The sequence below is a fragment of the Ammodytes marinus genome (genome assembly GCF_949987685.1).
Source record: "Ammodytes marinus genome assembly, chromosome: 18".
Classification (NCBI taxonomy): Eukaryota; Metazoa; Chordata; class Actinopteri; order Uranoscopiformes; family Ammodytidae; genus Ammodytes; species Ammodytes marinus.
Window position 1 is genome coordinate 24,641,394 of NC_137222.1, and position 26,105 is coordinate 24,667,498.

Here is a 26,105-nt window from a genome sequence, read left to right on the forward strand (position 1 = left end):
GACATGCAGAGAACGACCGCGGGCTGGAATCGAACCCGGGTCCGCTGCTGGCCGAGGCCCATGGGTTGGACGCCCTACCAACTGAGCTAAGGGCGCCCCCAAAACCACTATTTTCCGTGGTACCGTTCTATGGTATTAGTCCGCCCCCTCAGCATGTTATCATACAAGTTTATCAACCAGCCGTAAGCCACTTCTGGTCCGTCTGGATTTATTGTCTAATAAACCTTGTAAAACATGTGCTCTGAGATGCACAATCAAGCTAAGAACATATTTTTCTTTAGGACAACCTGGGCTTTAAGAATATACACGCTGCAGTGATGTCAGTTCAATGTAAAAATACAGTATCTCACAAAAGTGAGTACAGCCATCACATTTCTTCAAATATTTCATTATATCTTTTCATGGGACAACACTGAAGAAATGACACTTTGATACAATGTAAAGTAGTCAGTGTACAGCTTGTATAACAGTGTAAATGTACTGTCCCCTCAAAATAACTCGACACAGCCATTAATGTCTAAACTGCTGGCAACAGTGAAAATGTCCAAATTGGGCCCAAAGTGCCAATATTTTGTGTGGCCACCATTATTTTCCAGCACTGCCTTAATCTTGGGCATGGAGTTCACCAGAGCTTCACACGGATGGAATGGTTTAGAAAGATCAAAGCATAGTCATGTGTTAGAATGGCCCAGTCAAAGTCCAGACCTAAATACAATTGAGAATATCTGGAAAGACTTAGAAATTGCTGTTCTGACTCTCTCCATCTAATCTGACAGCGAATCTGAAGATTGAGCTATTTCGCAAAGAAGAATGGGCAAAAATGTCAGTCTCTAGATGTGCAAAGCTGGTTGACATACCCTAATAGACTTGCAGCTGTAATTGCAGCAAAAGGTGATCCTACTCAGGGGGAGGATCATTTTCCACGCCACATATACTATCTCTGGGTGTAACACTTATCTGACTATAAACATGTATCAGGAACATTAAGATAATGTTGACTTGTTTGTATAAAAAAAATAGAAAAAAACACACCTAACCAGGTGCATTTGCTACTTTTATTTATTTGAAAGACTGCAATATTGAAGTCAACTGTAGACAGGTGCAGCTGACCACAGAGCTCTGCAATAGAAGATTATGTGAAATAACACTGCAGTGCTTGAATGTAATGGCAATTGACTCCGAAGTCATACATCAACAAAAACCTCCATGTCTCGTTTCACATTTCCCCTCGCCCATTTCCCTTCATCACTTGTATACAAATCATATTTATGTATTTTCAATTTTCACTTGGTGTTGCTGGGATATAATGTGGTGCAATTATGAGGCTTACAGTACAGAATACAGTACATTGGTGGTGTAATTAGATTTGAAAAACCTAAACTAAAAACAGTCTGCTGTGTACAATTATTATCCATGTGTGAAACCGGTTATGGTGTGTGTGTATGCACGAAAAACTGATCCATCATAAATGAGGTTTTGGGGCACAGAAATATATTTCCTTCTGTACTGCATGCAAAGGAAGACGTCAATAAAAAGTCTGGGGAATGCACTCGTTCATTGTTAGTTTCCTTTTTTTAGAGACACAGAAAACCAAGTTGAGACATGATGTTAAAACTGATGCACAAAACGAGGCATAACTCACACACGTTCTCTGGTTATGCCCCAAAACAATCTATTCAAATTCTTTAAAGTCTAAAATAGTAATTGTTTTGCAGAAGTAACTTCCTCCGCTGTGCAATGCAATGAGGCCTTTAGAAAAATAAACCTGATGTTTTACACAGTCAATGATTCATAAAAGCAATTCACTGAGCCAAGTCATGTCAGGTAGATAACTATAAAATGACAGACATCTTAGACTGTTAGAGCACAGTAAAATGTGAAAAAATTTAAACATAAAAGTAGATTTACAATGCAGTCTTCAGCTTACCGCGATGTGCCAGAGTTATTGAGGAATTCTAGTTTTTAAACATCAAATGAAACTGAAAAAGGCACATCACATTTCTCAAGCTGACATTTAAACCAAACATCCCTTAGAAAAAGCATATTCTGTCAATGACATGAAACCTCACAATGTCTTTACAAGGTACACAACAATGTACCAAACCACTTTTCAACATACCATTCAGTTTACAGCTTCCATGGAAATGGTCTGTAAAAACGTTGAGGGGACATTCTCCTTTGACACCAAGGAGAAGTTCTCCATTTATTTACAGCACATGTGTTTAAGGCAACCCTGCTTTTCCTTCAAGGAAACCCATGTTTGGGCAAATCTGCTCTGTGACCAGCTTGGCATTGGAGCCGGTTCTATGGGCACATTAGGACAGTCTCATCCAGGTAAGAACAAGGTCAGGGGCCTGTGTTGACAAAACCCAAATACCTGACTATTAAAAATGTTGACTACAAATATTCTCACTGCCATGCTAAACTGATCTCAGAGCAACTGATCTGACCAAAGCATTTTACACTTCCACATTAAGTCTATTACAGGAGAATTTTCTATTGTTGGTGGTTATTTCTTTGTAACCTTTGAGAATATTTCTTTTTGGTTGCCACAGACACATCTTGGCTTTTCAAGTCTGTTATCTTTCTGTGTTTGTCCAATGAGAGGTTTAACAGGTTTCTGCCCAAAGTGCTGAGTAACACAACACTATTAGTTTCATCGGTTTTTTCTTAATGTGCCTTCCATTGCCATCGGTGAATGTTCCAGTCTGTCTGTTTATAGGGAGGACCGTATGCTGAGGAAGAGACAAGATAAAAATGAAATGCTTTTGGTCCATGCATGATCTACCGTGGCTGTTCCGGTTCATATATTCCAGAGCACACACACACACACATGATTGCGGCTTGTTTGCTGAGCAGTGTGTGGGGGGGGGATTGGAGTCCTATTAGTAGTTTTCTGCTTCTATCCATTCTCCTTCCACAGTACTAAATGAATGCTATGGTCCGGCATGCTGGTGGCAAACACCAGTCCAGAGTCATTGTGTCCGTCCAGGCCGTTGAGCCAGGCTGTGACCCCGGCCAGGAAGCTGGAGCCTCGTTTGGACTTCCTATAGGCGGGCAGAGGCCAGCGGCCGGAGATGGCCTCTGTCCTCAGGTCCATCACATACAGGAAGTGGTTGTCGAAAAGAAGCGCAAACACCTCGCCGTAACTGAGCAGGGACAGGTTAGCTGGATCCTGCGTTTTTATCACCCTGGGGGAAAAAGAAGAAAAGGATTAAGATAGCTGGAACTAAGGGGCTCTCTATGGCGTAGTGGTAGAGCGTGTACCACATAGGCTCAGTCCTTGTCCAAAACGACCCACGGCCGATGACTGAATGTCATCCCCCCTCTATCTCCCCATTTCCACTCTGCACTCTCTTCACTTCAACAGTCTAATACAGTTAAAACTAGGGCTGCAACTAACGATTATTTTGATAATCGATTAATCTGTCGATTGTTTTCTCGATTAATCGATTATTAATCGATTAGTGGTTTGTCCCGTAAAATCTCAGAAAATGGTGAAAAATGTTGCTAAATTTTTCAAAGCCCATGTTGACGTCCTCAAATGTATTGTTATGTCCAAAACACACAGATATTTCAGTTAACTATCATAATAGGATTAAAGAAACCAGAAAATATTCACATTTGAGAAGCTGAAATCAGAGAATTTGGAATTGTTTTATTAAAAAATTACTCAAAATGATTATCAAAATAGTTGGCGATTATTTTAATAATGGAATAATAATCGATTTGTCGATTAATCGTTGCAGCTCTAGTTAAAACACCTCAAAATAAAAAAGTATTATAATGCTCTCTTACAATATAACAAAGTTATCTTGTCCAAATGCAAGACTCCAAGGAAAGGTGGAGTTTTGTCTGATGGAATGCACGCCAGTGGAAACAGTTTGTTGCGGCGTTGATCCATCTTCACTGTACTTACACATGATGATGAGACTGGAATTTTATTTAATTATTTAATTCCCAATTAGCATTGAGTTTAAAGTCAAAATATTGCCAAATAGGTGTTTTGCTTTCCACCTTGAAGCCAAATCCTGGGCCGTGTTGTCTTGTTGAAAAACTCTCCTTTGGTTACGTGATTACACTCAGCCGCTCTGTGCCGGAGCAGACACTTTTACTTTCATTGTTTACTAAGTATTGATAAACAGTATCATATAAATGTGTTGTTATTCATTGAACGTGGGTCCTACACAATATGGTTACATGTCTATTAAAAAAAAATTAAAAACACTGTGTGTCCGGTGGGAAAGTTACATAATCTATATTACACCATGTAACACCAATAAACCCACGGCAACCCTAGTCCTACACAAAGAATACAAGTACACTTACTTCAGAACAGGCTTCATCACTTGTGATGTAATATGGTGATGTAGGGACGAGGGAGGGGACTGCTAACTGCAGTCACTGACAGGAAGTTAGCTAAAAGGACCATATCACTTACTGAACCTTTTAATGATCACAATCATATTTTGTCCTGCATATGATTTTACCTGAGGACCTCAAAACTGGCAAAGTCCCACTGATACACCCCCAGGTCTGAGCTGCACACGATGGTGCGTCCGTCAAACTGCAGGTGAGGCTGGAGGCCGATGCTGCGGTCCTCTGACACAGACAGAGTCTTCAGACACTTACAGTTGATCTCTCTCCCTAAAGGCCACACCTGCACAGGGACACAGGGTCGGTTCAGCTCACACATGACAACACCACAGCAACAACAACAGTTTAAAATGGAACCTTTCTTTAAATAAGGCTTGCTGAATCAGTCATTTCTTTCAAATCACTTCTTAAAACACATTTTCATACTTCACCCCTACGGAACCAGCGTTCTATAATTATAATATAATGAATGAGGTTTTCCTTCCCTCATGTCTTCCTTTGGCCCAGCTGTCCTGTTAATCCTAACCCTACATTTTCCCATGTGTGATGTTACGCATGGGAAAATGTAGAGTAAGACAGTGAGACCATAAAACACTCTTTCTGCCTTTTCTCAGGCTAGGATGAACCGATTTCTAAACTTTTTGCACATTTATACTACATAGGATCTCAGAGTTCAATACACCTTCATATTCAAACCAGTGAAGTAGTTATTTAAATTTAAGTGATGCCGTCTTTTTATTGTCTTTCTCATTGTCTTTTTACCCTAGCACCTTTTAATCTCATTTGGTATTGCATTTGATGTTCCATCTTTGTTTTTCACCATCACAATGATGTGTATATATGGGTTTGTTTATTGACTTACTTTATATGTGTATTTGATTTGTATATGTTCTTTTGATTAGTATTTGCTCCTGTATATCACGACCCCAATTCTGAAAAAGTTGGGACGTAATGTAAAATGTGAATAAAAACAGAATGTGATCATTTCCCTTTCGACATGTATTCAATATAAAAACAGTACTAACACAACATATGTTTTTGTTTAAACTGATAAACTGTTTTGTAAATGTACAATTTGATAATTGCAAAACGTTCCAAAAAAGTTGGGAGAGGGCCATGTTTACCACTGTTTTACCCTTTCTTTTAAAAACTATGAGTAAGCGTTTGGGAACTGAGGACATTAATTGTTGACATTCTTAAAGCAAAATAATTTCCCATTCTTGCTTGAAATTCAACTTCAGATGCTCAACATTCCAGGTTTGTGCTTCATAATGCACCTTATCTTTTCAATGGGAGACAGGTACTAACTGAACTAAGGGCGCCCCGCTTTCCCAATCTTTTAATGCCTCCGTCTCAACTTTTTTGAAGAGTGTTGCAATTTTAAAATTGTATGTTTGTGTATATTTACAAAAAAACAATAAAGTTTATCAGTTTAAACAAACACATGTGACGTGTTTGTTCTGTTATTTATTGAATACATGTTGAAAAGGAAATGATCACATCCTGTTTTATTCATATTTGACATAACTTTTTCGGAATTGTGGTTGTATATGTCAAAGCACTTTGCCAACTATTGTTTTAAAAGGTGCAATACAAATAAAGCTATTATTATTAAAAATGAAAAGACAGCAAATAGCAGGAGTCAGAAACATTACCTTAATTTCATACTTATCAACACTTAGGAGGATATGATCACCAGGACTATGCACCATCGATTCTACTTCACTTTTCTGTAGAAGGACCTGATGGGAGACAACACACAAGGTACAATTCATCACGTCACTTTGTTAACATTTTATACTTTTACCAATGCTGGGAAAATAACACATGAGTCAGGCAGTGAACACCTTATAATAAAGGCAAGTGGGTCATCAAATTACTGACATTTCAAATGTTGAATAAAAATGTTTAAATGTATCTACGGTCATAGAAAGAATACATTAATAACATGGAACTTTGTTTTCTAAATTAAAGGGTGCACTCAGCCTGGAAATCCAAACCTGCCGCTAGGCGCTGGCAAATTAAATTTGCTGCGCCTGTTAGTCTGGACACTCTCCATTGAAGCTCATTAAATATGTCTAGAAATCTTGAGCTACCAATCAAATCGTTCTATCTGATATGGGCGGGCCAGAGCCCTATGTATGGTGCTCTGGGGCGGACGTAACCGGATGACGAAGCCGTGATAGTAAACAAAGATGGATGCGGATATGTTGTTAAAGTTTGGGACGGCTTTACGATTTGGAAGACGGCACTCAAATCTTTCATTAGCAAGAAAGAGGAATAAGTAGTGTTGTAGTGCTATCCAATTGCGTGCAGTGGTATTTGAAATGCACACATAGGTGCCGCCCCTTGAGTTGGGAAGGTCTATTGCTCGTGGCCAGACCCTCTATTGTTCTAGACGCGCGTCTGGATTTCCAGGCTGAGGTGGACTATGTAAATTGGGCTGACCTTAGTGACCCACTCGGTGTGTCCGGTCAGAGTGTTGAGACAGGCACCAGCTGCCAGAGCCCACACCTTCACCTGAAAGTCTGCAGAGCCACTGACCAGCAAGTCCAGCTCATCATTGTAGTCCACGCTGAAGACTGGGGAAATACATGGCAAAAAAAAATAAGTATTTACAGTATTTAACAATCATATTAGAAGATTTCATGTATTTCAAACATTGACAAATATCTGTTAATCAATAGAAAAATACATCCCACGTGGGAGTTGCATCATATACCCACACATCCAGATTTTCTAGTTTACAAGTTATAGAGCTGAATGATAGCAGCTAGAATGTATGCCCGTATATATGTGTGTGTGTAGATATATGGTTGTGGAAAGAGTTTGTAAGTTGCACAAGCTTTCTGAAGATAATGGACACACAGCACTACATTCTCCCTACACAGTCTACTGGGCAGACATCAGAATGTTTTAATGGGAAGGTCCTTCAGCTTCACTGTAATAGAAGGCCATTCCCGTCCACAGCAATAACCATTGTAGATGGTCTTCTGTGTCGGGACAAAATGCTCCTTTAATCAAAAGAGAGGGACTATGGACTAGTGCTGGGCCATTTGACCTCAAATCAATATTATGCTTTATGTTCCTCAAGCCCGGTCTGAGCTGGGAAAGACAGCTTTTAGCTTCAGTGCCCCTGACTCCTGGAGACTGCTGAGCATGTTTCTCTTTACCAGCTTATTGTGTATTTGATGTATTTGCATTGTATATTGTGTATATAGTGTTGTTTTTGTTTCTTGACATCATTGCAAATGAGGGTCACCCCTCAATGATATCTGAGTATAAATTAAGGTTGGTTAAACAAATAAATAACAAGATTAATTGAACATTTGACCTGGATTACGATTAATGAAGGATTATTGAGTTATTTGCCCTCATAGTTCCCTGACAAGGTTTGAAGTGTAAATATGCTCAAACAATTAAAGCTGAAATATTTGATCTAATGAAATAGTACATATCTTATCTTTGTGATTTAAACAAAATGAAGGAAATGCACACGTGAACTATTTAAGGTTATTTATTGGATATGTCTGAAATCAAAGCATCACTTGAAATAAAAATGTCACTTTTCAGTAGGGCTGTCAAATTAACACGTTCATTTCGATTAATTAATCACAGAAAAATTAACGCGATTAAAAAAATTAACGCAGATTAATCACACTTCTATAATGCCCTTTGACCCGGTGCAAAAGTGGTGCGCAGCTGCACCGAGCTGAACCTGTAGCTTGCATACACAGCCCGCACGGGTGAAAGGGAGAAAAGTAAAGAGAGAAGCTGGGGGAAAGGGCGGGGCCGAGGGCTCTATGGACGGTTTATGGGATGCTTTGGGCAAATAAGCATGAAGGTAGGAAGACATCTTACTTTATTCTCCGCAGTGTCTGCGCATTATTGATTGAGTGGGTGCAACAATGTAGGTTCAAAAGTATCTCTCAATCTTCCTCCGTGTGTACAATTTTGTTTGCTAGCTGTCTCGTCTCCCGCGTAAACGGACACCCGCCGTGTGTGTGTGTGTGTGTGTGTCAATATTTTTGCCTATGAGTACGACGATGGTGAATGAATCGGCATAGGCATCTGTGGCAGTGCAGCGCTGTCTGTTGTGGAGACAGAAGTTACGAGAGACGGAGAGCGAGAGAGAGAGAGCCAGAGAGAGAGCCAGAGAGAGAGAGAGAGAGAGAGAGAGAGAGAGAAACAAACTATAGTAGGCTATACAGCTGTTTATAAACAGGTATAAAAGTGTCATAAAAGTATGCGATTAATTTAGATGAATTAATCACAGAGCCTGTAATTAATTAGATAAAACATGTTAATCACTTGACAGCCCTACTTTTCAGTTTTGCAGTAAAAATCAACTTCTCTCAAAGAGTAGGAAAATAAATGACTTCTATTTCTTGCTAATCAAATCATTTATGTTGAATATTTCCATGTGAAAAAAAAGGAAAATAACTCGAATGTCTAGTAAACTATTATTTTTAATATAAATTTCATATAGAAAGGTAGATAAATCACTGCTGATTAAGAGTAAAGAGAGGCTTAGACTGGGCCCACATCAAAATAATCGGCATGTGCAAGTTGAAGTCGATTACAGGGTCTGTGTGAAGGAAGTTCTGTTAAGGTTGGAGGTCAACTCAGGTGGAAGAATATTTCAGGAGACTGGGATGAATTATGAAGCAATATTATTTATTACAGACTTGGCCAAGGAGAACCGGACTGCAACTCTCGTGACTTGCACTTCAGTTCTGACAAACCCTTCCTGAGAGCTGTGTATTAACCTGGTGCTATCTCTAACACCTCCCCGGCTCAGGGACCAAGCCTACCAATGTTTTGGTTCAGAGCTGAACATAGTGAACCATAACATTCTGGAGTAGAAGGAGATGAGACTTTATCTATACAACTGACCTAAGTGTCTCCTAACAGGCTCCAAGGCTGACCTAGAGTCTGAGAGACAGACACACAAGATAGGCATATATTCTTTCCCATTAATATTACAACTAAAGACCCAAAATAATAATAATAATGGATTGGATTTATATAGCGCTTTTCAAGGCACTCAAAGACGCTTTACAGGGTTCCAGGTTCCATTCATTCACACACAGTCATACTGGTGGTGGTAAACTACCATAGTAGCCACAGCTGCCCTGGGGCAGACTGACGGAAGCGTGGCTGCCATTCAGCGCCTACGGCCCCTCCGACCACCACCTCAAACATACAGCAGTCATACACATTCACACGAGGCAAGGTGGGTGAAGTGTCTTGCCCAAGGACACAACAACCATGACACAGGTGGCCGGGCGGGGATCGAACCGCCAACCCTTGGATCATTGGCCAACCCGCTTAACCACCTGAGCCACGGTCGCCCCAAAATTCCCTCACAGTCTGAATGTCAGTTTTGAATCATTTTCGATGAATATATCAACTACTATGGACATTCTATATGTACCATATCATATCAATAGACCAACCTGCTCCTGTGTGGCCACGGAACTGCTGGATCTTAGCCCCCGTGCTCCACTCCCAGCATGCAATAGTGTTGTCGAAGGAGCCAGTCACCAGCTTGACTTCATCAAACTTCACCGTAGCACAGGTGTGTGTCTGAATCCCATAGATGCACTGCCCAGTGCGCACATCCCATAGTTTGGCAGACAGATCATCAGACCCTGAAAAACAACAAGACATCCGTGTAAAATGCTACAAGTTCTGACACAATCTAGAATATCCCATCCAGGCTGAAACAGAGACGAAGCAACATTTTTAAAATAACTCAGTGTGTATTAGCTGGCCCTCTTTCACATGTTCAGGTTAAGATTTGGAAAAGTTTGTATAAGGTTACCCATGCCTCACTTCAGCAATGTTTCTGGGTGTTTCACATTTGTGTTTGGAAAAAAAAGGGGCTGTGGATTACTTAACCTGTTTTCATTATCAGGGTGAGTCTGGTGACAGAATTAAAAAGATGAAGTTAGCCATTCTGGAGAATGCTAGTTGTTAAAATAAATTTGTCAAAATCAGTGAATATCTGCTCACAATCCGCTACCTGTCTGTACTAGTGTGTACTGTAATCCAGTGTTATACTGGCTTGTAAACATAGGGGCCCACCATAGATAGCAACATGCCCGTTTACAGAGCCTTTTCAGCACACACACAGTACAGACAGGTAGCGGATCATGAGGAGATCACTGATTTTGACACAAAGTGATTACGACAACAGGAGTTCTGCAGAAACGATGACTCCACCTTCAAGTATACCCCAGTGTTTCCCCCTGCGCTTTATAACGCCAGCCCCCGCCTTGACTACAGACTAAAAAAAATTAATTTGAATTTTGAATTTTTAGTGCTGCAATGTGTGATTATGCGTGGTCAAAACTGAGTGAAAGGCCGTGATTTGCGGTAAATAAATGGGCACATGTGTCTCCAAGCGTTTCTCTCTGATCAGACTATCAGCTGCTCTGTGTGTGTGTGTCTGCGGCTCTGTGGCGACAGCGACACGCGTGACTACAGCATGCAGGCGGTAGAGTAAACCAGCAGGAGCAAGCAGAAACTGACTGAACTGGTGGGCAGCGCTGCTCTATGGGGATGTTTAGGATTCAGGGACATTGAGCAGAAAGAAGTTCTGTGCAAAGCTAGTAACAGTTTAAGACTCCACATCACCGTGGCAACACAACCTATTTATCGTTATGAACAGCTGAGACAGCGCAGAGAAAAGTCTGATGGATGCATGAGAGTGATGGCCCAGGCACCTTTCAGTAAGTTTACAGAAGTGCCACACTGTTACTGTCTTTGACCGTTGCATGCTAGTGTAGGCATACAAGATTTAGTTTTCTGAATTTTCAATGCTGCTTTATTTTTAGTTTTAAATTGGGAAATACATGTTCCAAAACGACCAATAACCTCTGTATTTAAAAAGAAATCAAGCAAGTAGGCTAATAATAACCATTAATGAATTATAGGCTATCGCATCACAGTAGAACTATTGTCCACAATAATCGCACAACAGCCCCCCATCCAAAAAGGAACTGACGTAGCGCTTGACATAGCTTCAAACTGGAGGCTGATGAGCCACATTAAAAATCAAGCAGAGCCAGCGTGTACCTGTGCAGAGGAGGCCGTCCTTATAGTAGAGGGCGTACACTCGAGCGCTGTGGCCAATGAGAGAGGACGTCTCAAAGGCCTCCTCGTCATTCAACTGCATCATCCGCAGCTTAGCCTTCAGGTAGACCCCCTTCCAGTGGGACGGGTCCTGAATGGAGTCATCGATCCTCCAGCCCAGCTCCCGACACACACCCTGCCACACCTCTGTACACGATGTAATCATCTACAACACCAAGGACACTGTCATTCATTCTTTAAATTCTATTAGTATCCTTTTTAGATAACCTTTAATATAAGCTTGTTCTTCTATGGGAACCTTTCTTCCTTTAACTACATTACATCTCAACGGTTAATGTTAGAACACAGGCAACAAGACTTCTACCTAAAGAATTTGGCTAAATCTATTCAAACAACACTTGTGCTTCATTTTTGTAACTTATGCTGAAAACTTTGTGTGTATGACAATGTATTTTGATAGAAACTTTTATAGTGTATCGTTGTGTCCCCCCCTCATCCCGTGTCCTGCGCTCTGATTGGCTGCTCACATTGCCACTCACAACACTTTTCACACAGTATGATGTAGACACAGACAGGTCCAGATATTTAGCATGCTAGATATCTGTTGGATGTGTGCGACACGTCAAAGTGTGGCGATAACGCTCTGATCTCGTCTTTGAACAGTTCACACATAGTGTTCAAAACTCAAAGGAGAGCTAATAGTCAATATTATTAACTATATTGCCTTTAGTCGGCAATGTCAAAAAACTGTCGGCAAGTGGAAAAAAAAATGTGTAGTGGGAACTGGGATTAAGATGTGAGGAAATAAGTTAGGGAAAGGAGGAGGTTTGAAGCTGTAAACCTGGTCTGAAATATTAGAATCTATATCCATGATATCAAAGTCTCAATAAGCTTTTACAAACATCTGATTGAAATGAAATGTTTACAAATATTATAAAACTTTGTTAAAAAAAAATGCTTTTTTTACTCTCTAGATTGCTTGACAGGACTTGGGTGTGGCCATATCAAATGGTCTCCTTGGTAACAGTCATTATTTTTATAGAACGTTGAGGAGAGAACTGCTGTGATTGGTTCAAAATACTTACTGTTTGTGTCATAAGAACTAGAGCATAGCCCCACCTCATCTAAATGGAATCTATGTAAAGTCCATCAAACTTAAATGACAATATATATTTCATTCGGATAAATAAATATGCCTAACACTCTTCAGATGCTTTACTATCATGCAACCAAATGTCATGTTGGATTACAGGGCCTTTAAGACAACTGAGAAGAAAGCAGCATATATTGACCTTGTTCCACTGTTTGCAGACCAGGCAGCAGGTGAGCAGGGTCTGAGGGTCCAGCCAGCGCAGCAGGTAGAAGGCCAGCTCCAGGGGCAGCAGGCGCAGGAAGTCCCTCTTGAGCAGCGTCTCCAGCCCGTTGGACAGGTGGCGCAGCGTGACGGCTCCACTCAGAGAGATGAGATGGTCCAGAGAATGGGAGCGCTGCTGGTCGTCCAGCCGCAGGAACGAGGTGGAGAGCGACTGCAGCCACGCCTCATAGGCCGCCTTCTCCATGGCAACATGAGAGCGACCTGCAACGCCTAAGACAACAAGCCAGGGTCACACTTCAGCACATCCTTTAAGCCCCGTTCACACCAAAGATTCGCCTCGCAACGACTTGCAATGAGACGGTTTTAGAACGTCGCGGGGTGTTCCGCAGTGTGAACTGCTCGTTGCAGCGCGTTGCAAGGAGTCGCAGAAGATTTAACATGTCAAATCACCAGGTCCAGTTTTAGAACGTCCAGGCCAGCTCGTTGTGAATGGTTGCAGTTGCGTCTCGTTGCGAGGCGAATCTTTGGTCTGAACTGGGCTTTCCAAAAGACATTTAACTTTAACTCTGTTTTGCATTCTATTTTACAGTATATGGTTCACCTTATCTCTACTCTTCTATCTGCACTGTGTCCTTGCACTACTGTTGTGTTTATTTGTGTCTCAGGTGTTGCTCTCTTCACTTGTGTTTTTCTTCTTCTATATATCACATTGTTGAGAGGAGCCTGAGACTTAAGAATGTCCTTGTCAATGACTGCTGCTGTAATTGTTGTGCATATGACAATAAACCATCTAGAATTTTGAAGATGACACAACAAAACATACAACAGAAAATACACATCATGTATTCTGGAAAAGTTAAGGGTTACCACCATAGACCTTTTTTTTTCCAGACAAAGCCAAAAAAAACAAAACAAAAAAAAAACAATATTGAATTAGCAATGATACAGAAAAAACACAGAAAAAATATGTTGACTTTAGGAAGGTAAAACAAATGTTTGACAGATATACTTTAATCCAATCGTAATTGCTTAGTTAACTGGTGATTGGTTAATTGATTCTGAATGAAATTTGAGAGGTTGAATTCTGAATGTTTAGACACATGGCTGGACTCTTAGTATGTAAGTTTGTTCACTTGTTGTTGCCTGAAATTGTTGTTACACACAATTGTAAAATACAGAGACAATATTGGACCAAAGGAATAAACTACTAAACTACTGTGAATTTATCTTGCAGTTACCAGGTAGCATTTCCATCAGTACAGTCAGTATACATTTCATGACTGAACTGAACCACCTTTGATTTGTTTTGTGTTTAATACAGAGAGCAAATGGCTTAAATAATATAGCAATTGAAAATCTGTCGACCCTCTCAATGAATACAGTGTGCTACTGTAGAAATTCAGTCAGCAAAATGTATGTTATTGGACCAGATATATTACCCGTGCCGTGTGATATGTCAAATAATCTACAGCCATGCATTTGTAATTAGGCGATTTAAACTAACTTCCAAATGTTAAAAATAGAAACACAAACACTTGAAGGCTGTAACGCCAGGATTTAGACAGCTCATATACAGTAGATATGGCTCGGCTAAATCACCCATTACCTGTTAGGTTAGCTATGAATGTATCAGATATTTTCAATAAATGAAACGTACTTATTTTGAGTAAATTACTTGTACGAGCTATCTGCTTGTGTAGTTTGTCTAAGTTAGCTAGATGGCTAGTTAGCAACTTTTGAGCAAACGTTAGCTGAGTAACACTATTTAATTTAACAGCTCGTTAGCTTCTCCTGGCAACATCCACAGAACCAATGTACAGAGTCTACTTGTAAATAAAATAAAATTTAAAATGTAAATAGGAAATGTCCACCAACCAGAGAGTTGCAGGGAGTTTCTTTATCGCCACTTTCCTGGCTTAGTTAGTTCACATAGCGAAGTTAGCTGTCGTAAGCTAACCTGTCAGCAAGCAAGTTGCAAGGATTGTCCAAGTCACCTAGCTTCGCAGCTAAAGTTAGCTAACCACCATGATGAGAGTACTTGAATTGTGAATTACATAACGTTTCTAAAGGAGTAGTCTTGTCTTAATTTCCCATGCAGGGAGTTTGAAAGCTGCAGGAGACAGAAGGCTGGCAGTCTCTGACAGCATGAAAAGCAGAATATAATAGAAACGCTATCCCAACTCTGGGGTTACATGCTACCTCAGCTATGTCTGACAGGTGGCGAAGTATAATAATTTTCTAACTGGAAACGTTGAGAAAAGTGTCATTACTAGATGATTACTAGATTTATTACTAGATTATGACTAGATTTACTACATATGTATCTGCTAAAAATACATATTTATTCAATATTTGCTTCATAGTTTCCTTGGTATTTTCTCTTCACAGGACCCGGTTCGCATGTAAGACAAAGCTGGGGGCATAAATAAATAGGAATTCCCAATACGCTCGCTTCCGGTGTCGCGTGCAATGTGGAACGGTGTAAAATGTGACCGAGGATACTTTGCCGTCCGGCTCTCGGTGGTTCCGTTATTTCTGCACAATGGCCCACTGATAGTTTTTTGGGTTTTAACTTTTATTTTGGAGTGTATGGAACCAACCAATGTCTCCTGCCAGGACGACTTCTCTTTCTGACTGTTATGTAGGCGGTCACATTCAATCACGCGAGATGATTTGACATGTAAAGAAGCTTGCTGAAATGTGGTGAAAAATAATTACCACCAGAGGGCGAACAAATTACGAATATCGCTGTAGTGTGTTGAGAACTGGTAGGTGCCACTGCCATGCCATGATGCCGTCAGAATAATTATGGACAATATAGGCCTACTATAATAGGAGCCTATTCAATTACAACCAATAAATAGCATAAATACAAATCTAAAAAAAAAATTATACATCTATTTATAATTGTTTTCATTCATAATTGAAATGTCAAATGACAACAATCCTCTCACGTATGTGCTCACCACAGCCAAGCTTAATGCAACTACTCATAGGTGGATAGACTTCCAGTTCACTATTAAGTACCGCCCAGGCAAAGCTAATAGGGATGCTGATGGACTGTCGCGCATGCCCTTAGATATGGAGCAGTACATGCTAACATGCACACAAGCTGTGTTGCCTGAAGTTATGAACAGTATGACCCAGGCTGTAGCCATTCAGTCACAAGAGAGTGAGCCCTGGCTTTGTCCAGTGACCATAGCGACAGCTATCGCTGAAGACGATGATGGTGTGACATCAGTGGGGGAAATCCCTAAAACAGAGTTGAGAGAGGCACAAAGAGATGATCCAGTGATTGGGCAGGTGTTAAAATACATGGCATCAAAACAATGGCCAAAGTGTGGAAAACAACCTCAAAGTAACAAAGTAGCTGGACTGGCAAGACAAAAACATAAACTGCACCTTAGTGATGATGGACTGCTGTACAGGGAAACGACAAACAGACTACAGCTCCTCCTGCCTCAAAAGTACCAACTGCTGGTTTTACAAAGAACTCCATGAAGATATGGGACATCTTGGAGTGGAAAGGGTGGTGAATCTCATCAGAGAGCGCTTTTATTGGCCGCATATGCAGAAAGATGTTGAGCATTACATCACGCAGGTGTGCAGCTGTCTGAAAAACAAGCGTCCAAACAAACCAACCAGAGCGCCTCTCACCAACATCATCACCACGTATCCTTTCGAGTTGGTAATTGACTTCTTACATCTGGAGAAATGTAAGGGAGGATATGAATATATCCTTGTTGTGATGGATCATTTCACGCGGTTCGCCCAGGCTTACCCCCTGCCGTAACAAAGCTGCCAAAACAGCTGCAGAAAAGATATTTGGAGATTTTGCACTGAGGTTTGGGTTCCCTGCACGCCTTCATCACGACCAGGGTAAGGAATTTCAAAACAAGCTGTTTGCTAAACTACAAGAATACAGTGGGGTTAAGGGGTCCAGAACCACACCATATCACCCACAGGGGAACGGCCAGGTTGAAAGATTCAACAGGACACTTTTGGCCATGCTCAGAAACTTACCAGAGACTGCCAAAGCAGATTGGAAAGCGTCACTAGCAAAAATGGTTCATGCATTTAACTGTACTCGCAGTGAGGCCACGGGCTATGCACCTTATTTCCTCTTATTCGGTCGCAACCCTAGACTCCCTATTGACCTTATGTTTGGCATTACACCAAAAGATCAAGGTTCATCGCACAGCGACTACGCTGAGAAATGGAGGGCAAGAATGACTGAAGCTTACAAGCTAGCTTCCAACTCCGCAAACAAAGAGGCATTGAGAGGTAAAGTTCTCTATGACAGAAAAGTTCATGGTGCAGAGTTGTCTACTGGGTGCAGAGTGCTGGTTCGAAATCTGACTGAAAGTGGTGGTCCGGTAAAGTTGAGATCATTCTGGGAAGATAGAGTGTATGTTGTGACACAAAAGAAACATCCAGACAGTCCAGTATTTGAGCTCAAACCAGAGAACGGCAAGGGACGTTGTAGGATCCTGCACAGGAATCTTCTACTGCCATGCGACTTTCTCCCTGTAGAAAAAGTGGACTTACCTCTGGAACCTGGAAAAAGGAAAAAGAAACACAACAAGAGCAAACACAAAGAGCAAGAACAGAGCTCAGAGGATGAAAATGAGGATGGATGGACATCCATTATTGGACTACGACAAAGAGCCAGTGGACATGGTGAAGATCATCTGAATGTGGAGGCACCTGAGTTTTATCCAAGCAACGGAGAAGCAGCAGAGATGGAACACACTGAAGACGATGGAATAAGACAAGACCTGGCATCAGAGGGAGAGGCAATCAGGGCATCAGAGCAGGACATTGAGATATCTGACACTCAGTGAAGAGGAGTCTCCTGAATCTGCACCCAGTGATGAGGATGAAGATCCGGCTGATCCTCCTGCCATGGAGAATAAGTATCCTTTCAGAGCAAGAAAACCAAAAATGATATTTACATATCATAAGTTAGGGCAGCCTACCATGTCACATGATTAAGTGCAAAGATAATGCATAAGGAAAGATTGAGCATGTTATGAATAATTTGCTTTTGTTGTGTTCAGAGTAAAAGCAAAGCATTTATATATATGGGGGGGTGTACTTATCTAACACTATTCTCACATATTTCTCAGTTTTAAATTATGAATCAATGAATAGGCCTTTTTGTTTTTTAGGCCTACATTTAGCCTACTTAGGTTTTAGATTTTTCCATTCAGTCTCATAATAAGACTGCACGCCATACTGTTATTGTGTTACTGTTTTACATTCTGAGTTGGACTAATGTTATATTTTGAATAGAGTTAGAGTCTAACTCCTGCAACACTGTCACTATGGCTCTATAATAGCAATTTTGTTTTTCTTTTGCTGCTGCTTAAAACTGACCCGCATGGGCAAGTGACCCACTGTCTGTGCTGTTAAACTCTGGTGTTTCCCACCAGCACTAATTTTAACCTTTGCCTGTATAAGCTGATGGATCACCACATAGCCCTGTATGCTGATCATATAATGTTTGTTTGCAGTCTGAATAATCTGTTCTGCCTCTACTGGACTTTATAGAAAAGTTTGGAGGGCTATCAGGTTATACCCATAGATAGTATATAATAGGTTATACCATAAACTGGCGGAAGTGTGAATTTATGCCTTTAAGTCAGGATCTAGATCCTGAGTTTCTTAGTAATGTCCCAGTTAAAGTTACTGAACCTGTACCTAGGAGCCACTATTCCCAAACAATCTAACCGGCTTTAAAAATTGAACTTCAGTGCTATGACTGATAAACTTAAACATAATATTGAATTTTGGCAGACACTTCCTCTATCCAAACAATAATTAATTGTATTACAATTTTTCAGAAATGTTGGGGGGAGAGTCAGATTATTTTTTAATAAAAACATCAGAGGCTGAGATACTCTGCCTTTCAGTTCCAACATACATTATTTGTCAAGTTCGAGACACTGTTTCCTATACTTCCAACAATGCAACTTTATTGAAGTCTTTTTGTCATGGTCCGTCTTGTCCTGTCTTGGTTTTTGTGGTTTCCTGTTTTATTTTGGTATGTCTGTCTTGTTTCCTCCCCATGTCCTGTCTAGCTTCCCTCTTGTTGATTGCTGTTCCCTTCCCTGATGTGTTTCACCTGTGTCTCGTTATGTCTTGTATAGGTACTCTTTGTGTTCCTTTGTTCCTTGTCGGTTCATTATGGTGTTTGGTGAGTCTTGTCTCCTGTGTTACCTGTGTTACCTGTGTTACCTGTGTTACCTGTGTTACCTGTGTTACCTGTGTCTCTGTGTCTTTTTGCCTTGTGGCCTTGTGGCCTATTTTGCCATCTGGAGATTTTGTGTTTATGCCTGTTGTTTTGGAGCTGAATAAATGATCTTTTACTTTACGTCTGCATTTGGGTCCTGCTTGCTTGCCTGCCTGCCTGCCTGCCACCCGCCGTAACAGAATGAACTGACCCGAAATGGACCCAGCAGACAGCTCTTTTGAGGTGGACCTCGAGGAGGGTATTTTTACTCTTTCTTGCCTCAAAAAAACCTGGGAGAAGGCTCCCACACTCGACCACCGAGAGGCAGCCTTGACGCTGGCACGTCGAGTCGTGGAATTACAGCCTCGGCTCTGGGAGTTCCTACTGGAGTGGGCAAATAACTTTTTATACCCATCTAAGGTTAGGCCTCCCAGCTACCAGCACAATCCCAAGCCTCTGCCCTCGGTTCCCAGCTTCAAGCCTCTGACCCCGGTTCCCTGCTTCCAGCCACAGTCCCTGGGTCCCAGCTACCAGCCGCCACCTGCTTTAAGGACTATCAGAGTGGGGGTGGTGAGTTTGGATTACCAGCAGTTTCCACAATGCGCTCCAGCTCCCGAGTTGACTCCGGCCTCCAGCAGCAAGCTCCAGTCTCCGGCTTCCAGCAACAAGCTTCAGGTACCGGGTTCCAGCAACCAGCATGCTAGCCACCTGCCCCAGCATGCTAGCAACCAGCTCCTGAAGGAACTTGAACAACCACAAGAACACTGTCCTCCTGGCTCCCCCCCACCTACCCCGTTTGGATTTGTATTTTTTTTCCCTTCCTATTATCTTGGGTCGCCTGGTAGTCGACCTTTAGGGGGGGTACTGTCGTGGAGGGGGACCGCCCTCCGCTCCTGCCCGAGGGGGACCGTCCTCCGTTCCTGTCCGAGGGGTCTCCTCCTCCCGAGGGATCTCCTCCTCCGTTGCCTCCCGAGGGGATCCAGTTCCCCGTTGCCTCCCGAGGGGTCCAGCCCCCTGTTGCCTCCCGAGGGGTCCAGCCCCCTGTTGCCTCCCGAGGGGTCCAGCCCCCTGTTGCCTCCCAAGGGGTCCAGCCCCATGTTGCCTCCCGAGGGGTCCAGTCTCCTGTTGCCTCCCGAGGGGTCTCGCCCCCTGCTCGAGGGTCCCGGCCTCCTGTTCCTGTCTGAGGGGTCTCGCCCCCTGCATGAGGGGGACCGCCCTTCGCTCCTGCCTGAGGGGTCGGGGGACCGCCCTTCGCTCTTGCCTGGGGGGGACCGCTCTCTGTCCTGCCTTCCTCCGGGGGCCGGCCTTCGCCGTGGCTGGCCGCCTGAGTGGTTCTGCCTTCGCCGGTCGCTTGCGGAGGTCCGTCCTCGCCATTGCCGGTTACCTGTGGGCCTTCGCCAATGCCGGCCTCCAAAAAGGGTTCCTCATCTTCGTCGCTGAAGGCCTCCAGAGGGACGGAGCCCTCATCGTCTCTGTTTCTGGCCGCCCGCCTGACACCCCTCCATTCTGCTCCACTCAAGTTCCCTGACTAGCCGGTCACCCCGTGCTCTGCCCGTGCTCTGCTCCCGGGCCATTTTTTTTTGGTTTCCCTCCTCCTGGCTCCCCTCCACCCACCCTGGTTGGGTTTGACTCTTTTTTTTCTTCTGTTTTTTTTTGGTCGCCTGGTAGTCGACCTTTAGGGGGGGGGGGGGGGGTACTGTCATGGTCCGTCTTGTCCTGTCTTGGTTTTTGGTGGTTTCCTGTTTTATTTTGGTATGTCTGTCTTGTTTCCTCCCCATGTCCTGTCTAGCTTCCCTCTTGTTGATTGCTGTTCCCTTCCCTGATGTGTTTCACCTGTCTCGTTATGTCTTGTATATATACTCTTTGTGTTCCTTTGTTCCTTGTCCGTTCATTATGGTGTTTGGTGAGTCTTGTCTCCTGTGTTACCTGTGTCTCTGCATCTTTGCCTTTTTGCCTTGTTGCCTATTTTGCCATCTGGAGATTTTGTGTTTATGCCTGTTGTTTTGGAGCTGAATAAATGATCTTTTACTTTACGTCTGCATTTGGGTCCTGCTTGCCTGCCTGCCTGCCACACACCGTAACACTTTTCATTAGACCCACGCCCACATCTTTCATATTGGGCGTCAGCAGGCGTTTGCTTAGAACAAATAATAATTCCAATAAACTTCACTTTATGATAAATGAATAAATTTTTTTCTTTTAATATGAACCCTTCCTTTTTAGCAAATGTCAGATTAATTTGAATGGGGCCCTGGGCAAAAATTACTGCACCTGCAAAATCTTGCCTGATATCAAAAACTGGACTAATCTGGGATAAATTGCTCTTGACCTTAAGGATGACAAGAGCATTGTCTTTCAGATGACACAATGGATGACTAATAGGTAGTATAAAAACAAATTTGTCGCTCACTCCTTGTGTGCTTCACCAAGTCATTCTTATCTATTACTGATTAGGACAGAACCCAAGGACGTAAGAACCGACCTGCTGCTGTAGTCTATTCCCTATGTGGTGTTTAGCATGTGTCATACTTCATATCAACACAGCTTGCATAAATGCTGCTTTATGTAGCCTACGAAAAAATAAATATGCAAAATGCGATGCAATGTAACATCGCTGTGTGACCCAGTTTAGGTGTGTTTATTTGGTGGATTTTTGATGACTTCCAGTTATGTAGTGATAACGCATTTGTAGTGATAAAAAAGTGTCCTGCTTGCTGTTTATGGTTGAGTCATGTACAGTGCCAGTAAACTGCTTCAGATACAAACTTGTCATCATTGGATGTGTCATTGTTGTGTGAATAAAATGAGATTAGGAGATATCTTCCTGTTTGTCTGTTCACTCAGAATAGTCTCTATAGCCAAAAATAACTTGTGGACATTGAATTACACAACCCGGAGAACTTTTTCCTCTTGTTGAAATTGCTTATACATTTGAGACTTCTCTGCTGGCCAGAAGTGTCAATACTGTAAATGAGTGGAAGATTAAAGGCTAAGCTAAAGCTAACCCTTCATTATTTATACCTGGAATATTTTCTTGCCATTGTACAGTTTCTGGCAAACAAAACGGATGAGCTGCAAATGTGGTGTTGGTAACTATCAACAACACCTTCCTTTGCCACTGATAATCACACCTCCTCAACTCTTACCCTGGACACTGGCATCCCACAGGGCTGTGTGCTGAGTCCTCCTGTGTACTCCATCTTCACCTACGACAGCACCCCGCATGCTTCTTATACCATTATTAATACTACAGACAACATATCGGTGGTTTGCCTATAGAGGGTCCAGCACCTTGTATTTAGTTGCTCCGACATAACAACATACACCTATAAGACCAAAGAACTAAACTGGATAAAAGTTTGTAAGAGAAATTAAAGGCAGCACACACACTCGGCCATATCGATGGGAAAGAGGTTGATTGTTCTGCCAGATGTGCACCTATTGTGCAAAATGCACTTTTCCATGGTTTTTCAACATTAATATGGGTCTCCGGTATGAATACAGACTCCCAAAGTATGAGTTAAAACAACCCTCTCTCTTTTTCTCCACCTCGAGAAGCCACGCTCCCTCATTACCAACCAAACCAGCAGTTAGATTGTGAGCCAATCAGAGCAGACTTGGCTTTTTGGAAGGCGGGGCTAAATGAGTTAGGCTCTAAAACTGAGTGTTTCAGACAGAGGCGGAGAAGAGGAGATTCAGCAATGGCACTGTGAGAAATATAAAGGGTTTTTAGGACGTTACACCATGATGACAGTTTCTTGTAGAAACCCAATTTCTGATTTTGAACTTGAAAATGAGCAGAATATGTGACTTTTAAGTTTTTTTTTCTGTAAAGGCCGTATCTCACTGGGCTGCGACTGCAACAAGTTGGAGACTGCATTCGCGAGGGAGTCTCTAAACTGTCTTGAAACGTTCACGGAGGTCTCAATTTCCTCCCATGAGTCGCAGAGCCTCGCAGTCCTGTCGCTTGAATTTTGAGCATGTTCAAAAAAATGCGTGCGACAAATGTTCTCTCAAAATAGTCAGAAAGTGGTCGCAGGTGTGTCGCACGCGTCGCAAACCCTTCTCAATTTAGTCTCCGCGAGTCAGAAAGTGTGAGAAGTGTGAGACAACTTTGCGTGGGTTTGGCGACATATGAAACTAAATTGCGACTGATTTGAGACACAAATGAGACTGACATTCCGTTTGTGCGTCGCTCGCCAGAAGTTCGCAAGACATTAATGCGAGCTCCCGGCAAGTTTTGTCCAGGACATTCACAAACGTGTCGTAAGTACCAACTCAGTGAGACTGCAAGTGAAAATTGTCGCTAATTTGCATATTTTCTCAAAATTTGGGTCTCCAACTTGTCGCAAACAGTCGCAGCCCAGTGAGATAGGGGCTTAAGTCCACATTTCCGAGGACCTTTCAACACCAGCGTCTCTTCTTTCCTGGGAAACTGAAAAGAAGGTCTATCCAACTCCTCAGATCCTGCTGAACTCTGAACATTGGTGATCACCAACTGCTCACCCCCATGCTTGCCCCAAAGGGGGGTGTATTCGTTTGAATTTGACACTATTATCTTTCCTCTAGTTCCCCCTCTGGACAAATGTTTTTTCAGCTGCTCATAGAATAAAGAAATGATCAGTGGATTGTTAGTTAGATTTTTTGTTTATTTCCATGTAGTGGGTTGAAATGAACACTGCGTCCTCTGGGTGTCACTATTAGGCCAACATTAGAACAGCATCAAGTAGGGTCATTCAGCAAAAAAACGGTATGAAATCACAGTGCAACTTCATCCAGCAGCACAATGAATTTCCCATCAAAATATGTGCATTAGTTCCTGGCAGATTTCTCTAATGTGAAGGCAGTAATTCTACTTTTTACCTAATTTTCATTCATGTAGAGAATTTAAAATAATTGTTGATAACTTTCTATCCCCCTCCGGCCATTTATCGAATATTTGAAAGGCCATGTATACTCAGACAAGTGACTCGGTCCGTTCGAGTGGCAAGTTCGGTATATGTCTTCTTAATCCAATCTAGTTGTCCCATGTAACCGCACTGACTAACAACACTCTTACAGGCTAATGTGATGGATGTCTGACTGCTAAGCTCTGCTACAAAGAAGCCACTAAAGCTACTGGAGACATAATGAGCCAGTGACTAAAAACCTGGCCTGGATTCACTGGACCGCAACGGGTCAACAAATCACAGGAGGATATCCGCTGCCAACATGCCTCTGTTAAGGAGAATGTTTGAATACAATTTGTTACTCAAGTTTTCCACGTTTTTCGACATGTGAGATATTTTTGCTATAAAAAAACTGACCGCTTTGCCTTTATGTTGAAATGTTACTTTAACTATGAACTTGATATCCATTCTATCAAGGTTCATTGACAGAAACTACACCCACATTCATTAAGTAAATAATGTATTCATTAATCTGTGAATTTATTCGCAAGTATCTTCAACAACAACATTTCAGTACAGGGCACTATTAAATGTAACATATAATTGAGGGTTATGGTTACGTGAATCTGGGTTTAGCCTTGTTTTAAAGCAAGATATCAATAACAATTTACATTGTTGAGGCCTACTAGTACACAAATTCATCATACATTTCTGCTCACTAAATCACTACTTACTGTAACTAGGGATGTTTTGGTCACATATATATATATATATATATATATATATATATATATATATATATATATATATACAGTATTACACACCAATTAAAAAAAAGTTATAATCTAAACCACATGTGTCAAACTCAAGGCCCGCGGGCCAGATGTGGCCCACGACACGTTTTGATGTGGCCCGCGAATCAATTCGGCCGATTTGAATCAATTCCAAAGAAAAAAAATAAAATACATTTTTTTTTTTTTTTTTTTCATTCTTCATGGAGCCTGCGCCATATCCGCACGTTGCATACGCTTTCAACTGTTCGGAAACTTACGTGGCTTACAGCTAGGAATGTCTGCTGAAAATTCCACGGCTCAGGATTTTAAGCCATGAATTGATGAACTTGTATCTAAGAAGAGCTGTCAGTTTTCTGAGGGCTGTAAGCCAACATATGTGGCTAAATAGCATGCTAATATTGATGATTGATTGTGTCAAGTGTCAAAGGATTAATGCCAAAATTATCTGGTTTCTAACTTTTGCTTTAAGTTACAATATAGCCAACTAGCTAACGTTAGCTAGCTGCTGATAGCCCTCCCCTTTTGTTTCCAATGGTGGCTTGGCATTTCATTACCAATGTAAAGTGTCATAAATAGCTAACAATGGTGCTGCGTCATGATTCCTAAAAAAACAAAACATGTGATATGTTTTGAATGTGCAGAAAGTTTTGAAAAATCCAGGAGAATAAATATTGTGGCTCAATCCAGAATGCCTGAGAGCCTTACTGCATTATAGTCCTTTGTTTCACCAGGAACCTGAATGTTGTCTTTTCCTTTACAGAAATTAAGACATTTCCAACATAAATTGATGCCGAAAAGGCACAGATCGGTGGATAAAAATCCACCAGAATGCAGGAAATTCAGTGTTTGACATTAAAAAATTTCGGGGGGAGCACCCCCATACCCCCCCACCTATCATTTGTCCCCTGAAAATTTGGAAGCGAAAACTAGCCATTGTACGCAGTTTATATACTTACTTAGATATGTTCTTTTTATTTTTCGATTAAAAAGAAGGTATGTCAGTCTGGCCCTTAGAGTGATTATCATATCGTAGAGTGGCCCTTTGTGAAAATGAGTTTGACACCCCTGATCTAAACTATACTTTGAAGACACGTTTGAAAACATTTGACATGTTTTAGTGCTTTAGTATGCTACAATTTGAGTCTATACAGTTAGCACGATGTCAGCCCTAAACTGCTGCATCATGCTAATTAGCCAAAATTCTGGGGTTGGGGTGATTTGTGCCAAAGGGCCTAGGTGAGTTATAAGTAAGTAAGTAAGTAAAATGTATTTATAAAAGCACATTTATAACAGTTTGCACTGTCCAAAGTGCTGAACATAGTGCACTCGGTAGGTAAAAAGTGCAGGTAAAATAACAATAACCAAAATAAAAGACATAAAGCCCAGACATCCAC

At 41.8% G+C, this 26,105-nt stretch overlaps 1 protein-coding gene across 1 annotated transcript; it reads right to left on the reverse strand.

Annotated features, from left to right (window-relative positions):
- Window positions 1–946: 946 nt before the first annotated feature.
- On the reverse strand, window positions 947–14,960 carry fbxw2 (F-box and WD repeat domain containing 2). The gene is made up of 8 exons (XM_080046322.1): window positions 14,669–14,960; window positions 12,771–13,063; window positions 11,461–11,683; window positions 9,837–10,031; window positions 6,826–6,959; window positions 6,033–6,119; window positions 4,491–4,660; window positions 947–3,191 (listed from the first exon to the last, which is right to left on the reverse strand). The coding sequence occupies exons 2-8, from the start codon at window positions 13,035–13,037 to the stop codon at window positions 2,903–2,905; spliced, it is 1,365 nt and encodes a 454-aa protein (XP_079902448.1). The 5' UTR covers window positions 13,038–13,063; window positions 14,669–14,960; the 3' UTR covers window positions 947–2,902.
- Between the last annotated feature and the right edge of the window lie 11,145 nt (window positions 14,961–26,105).

Excerpts from the sequence above, each read along its gene's own strand:
- fbxw2 (XM_080046322.1), bottom strand. The coding sequence starts at position 13,037 with ATGGAGAAGGCGGCCTATGAGGCGTGGCTGCAGTCGCTCTCCACCTCG. Across the intron at positions 6,960-9,836 it reads CCGTGGCCACACAGGAGCAG|TCTTCAGCGTGGACTACAAT; the intron begins GTTGGTCTATTG and ends GTATTTCCCCAG. Across the intron at positions 6,120-6,825 it reads ACACCGAGTGGGTCACTAAG|GTCCTTCTACAGAAAAGTGA; the intron begins GTCAGCCCAATT and ends GTCTCCCATCAG.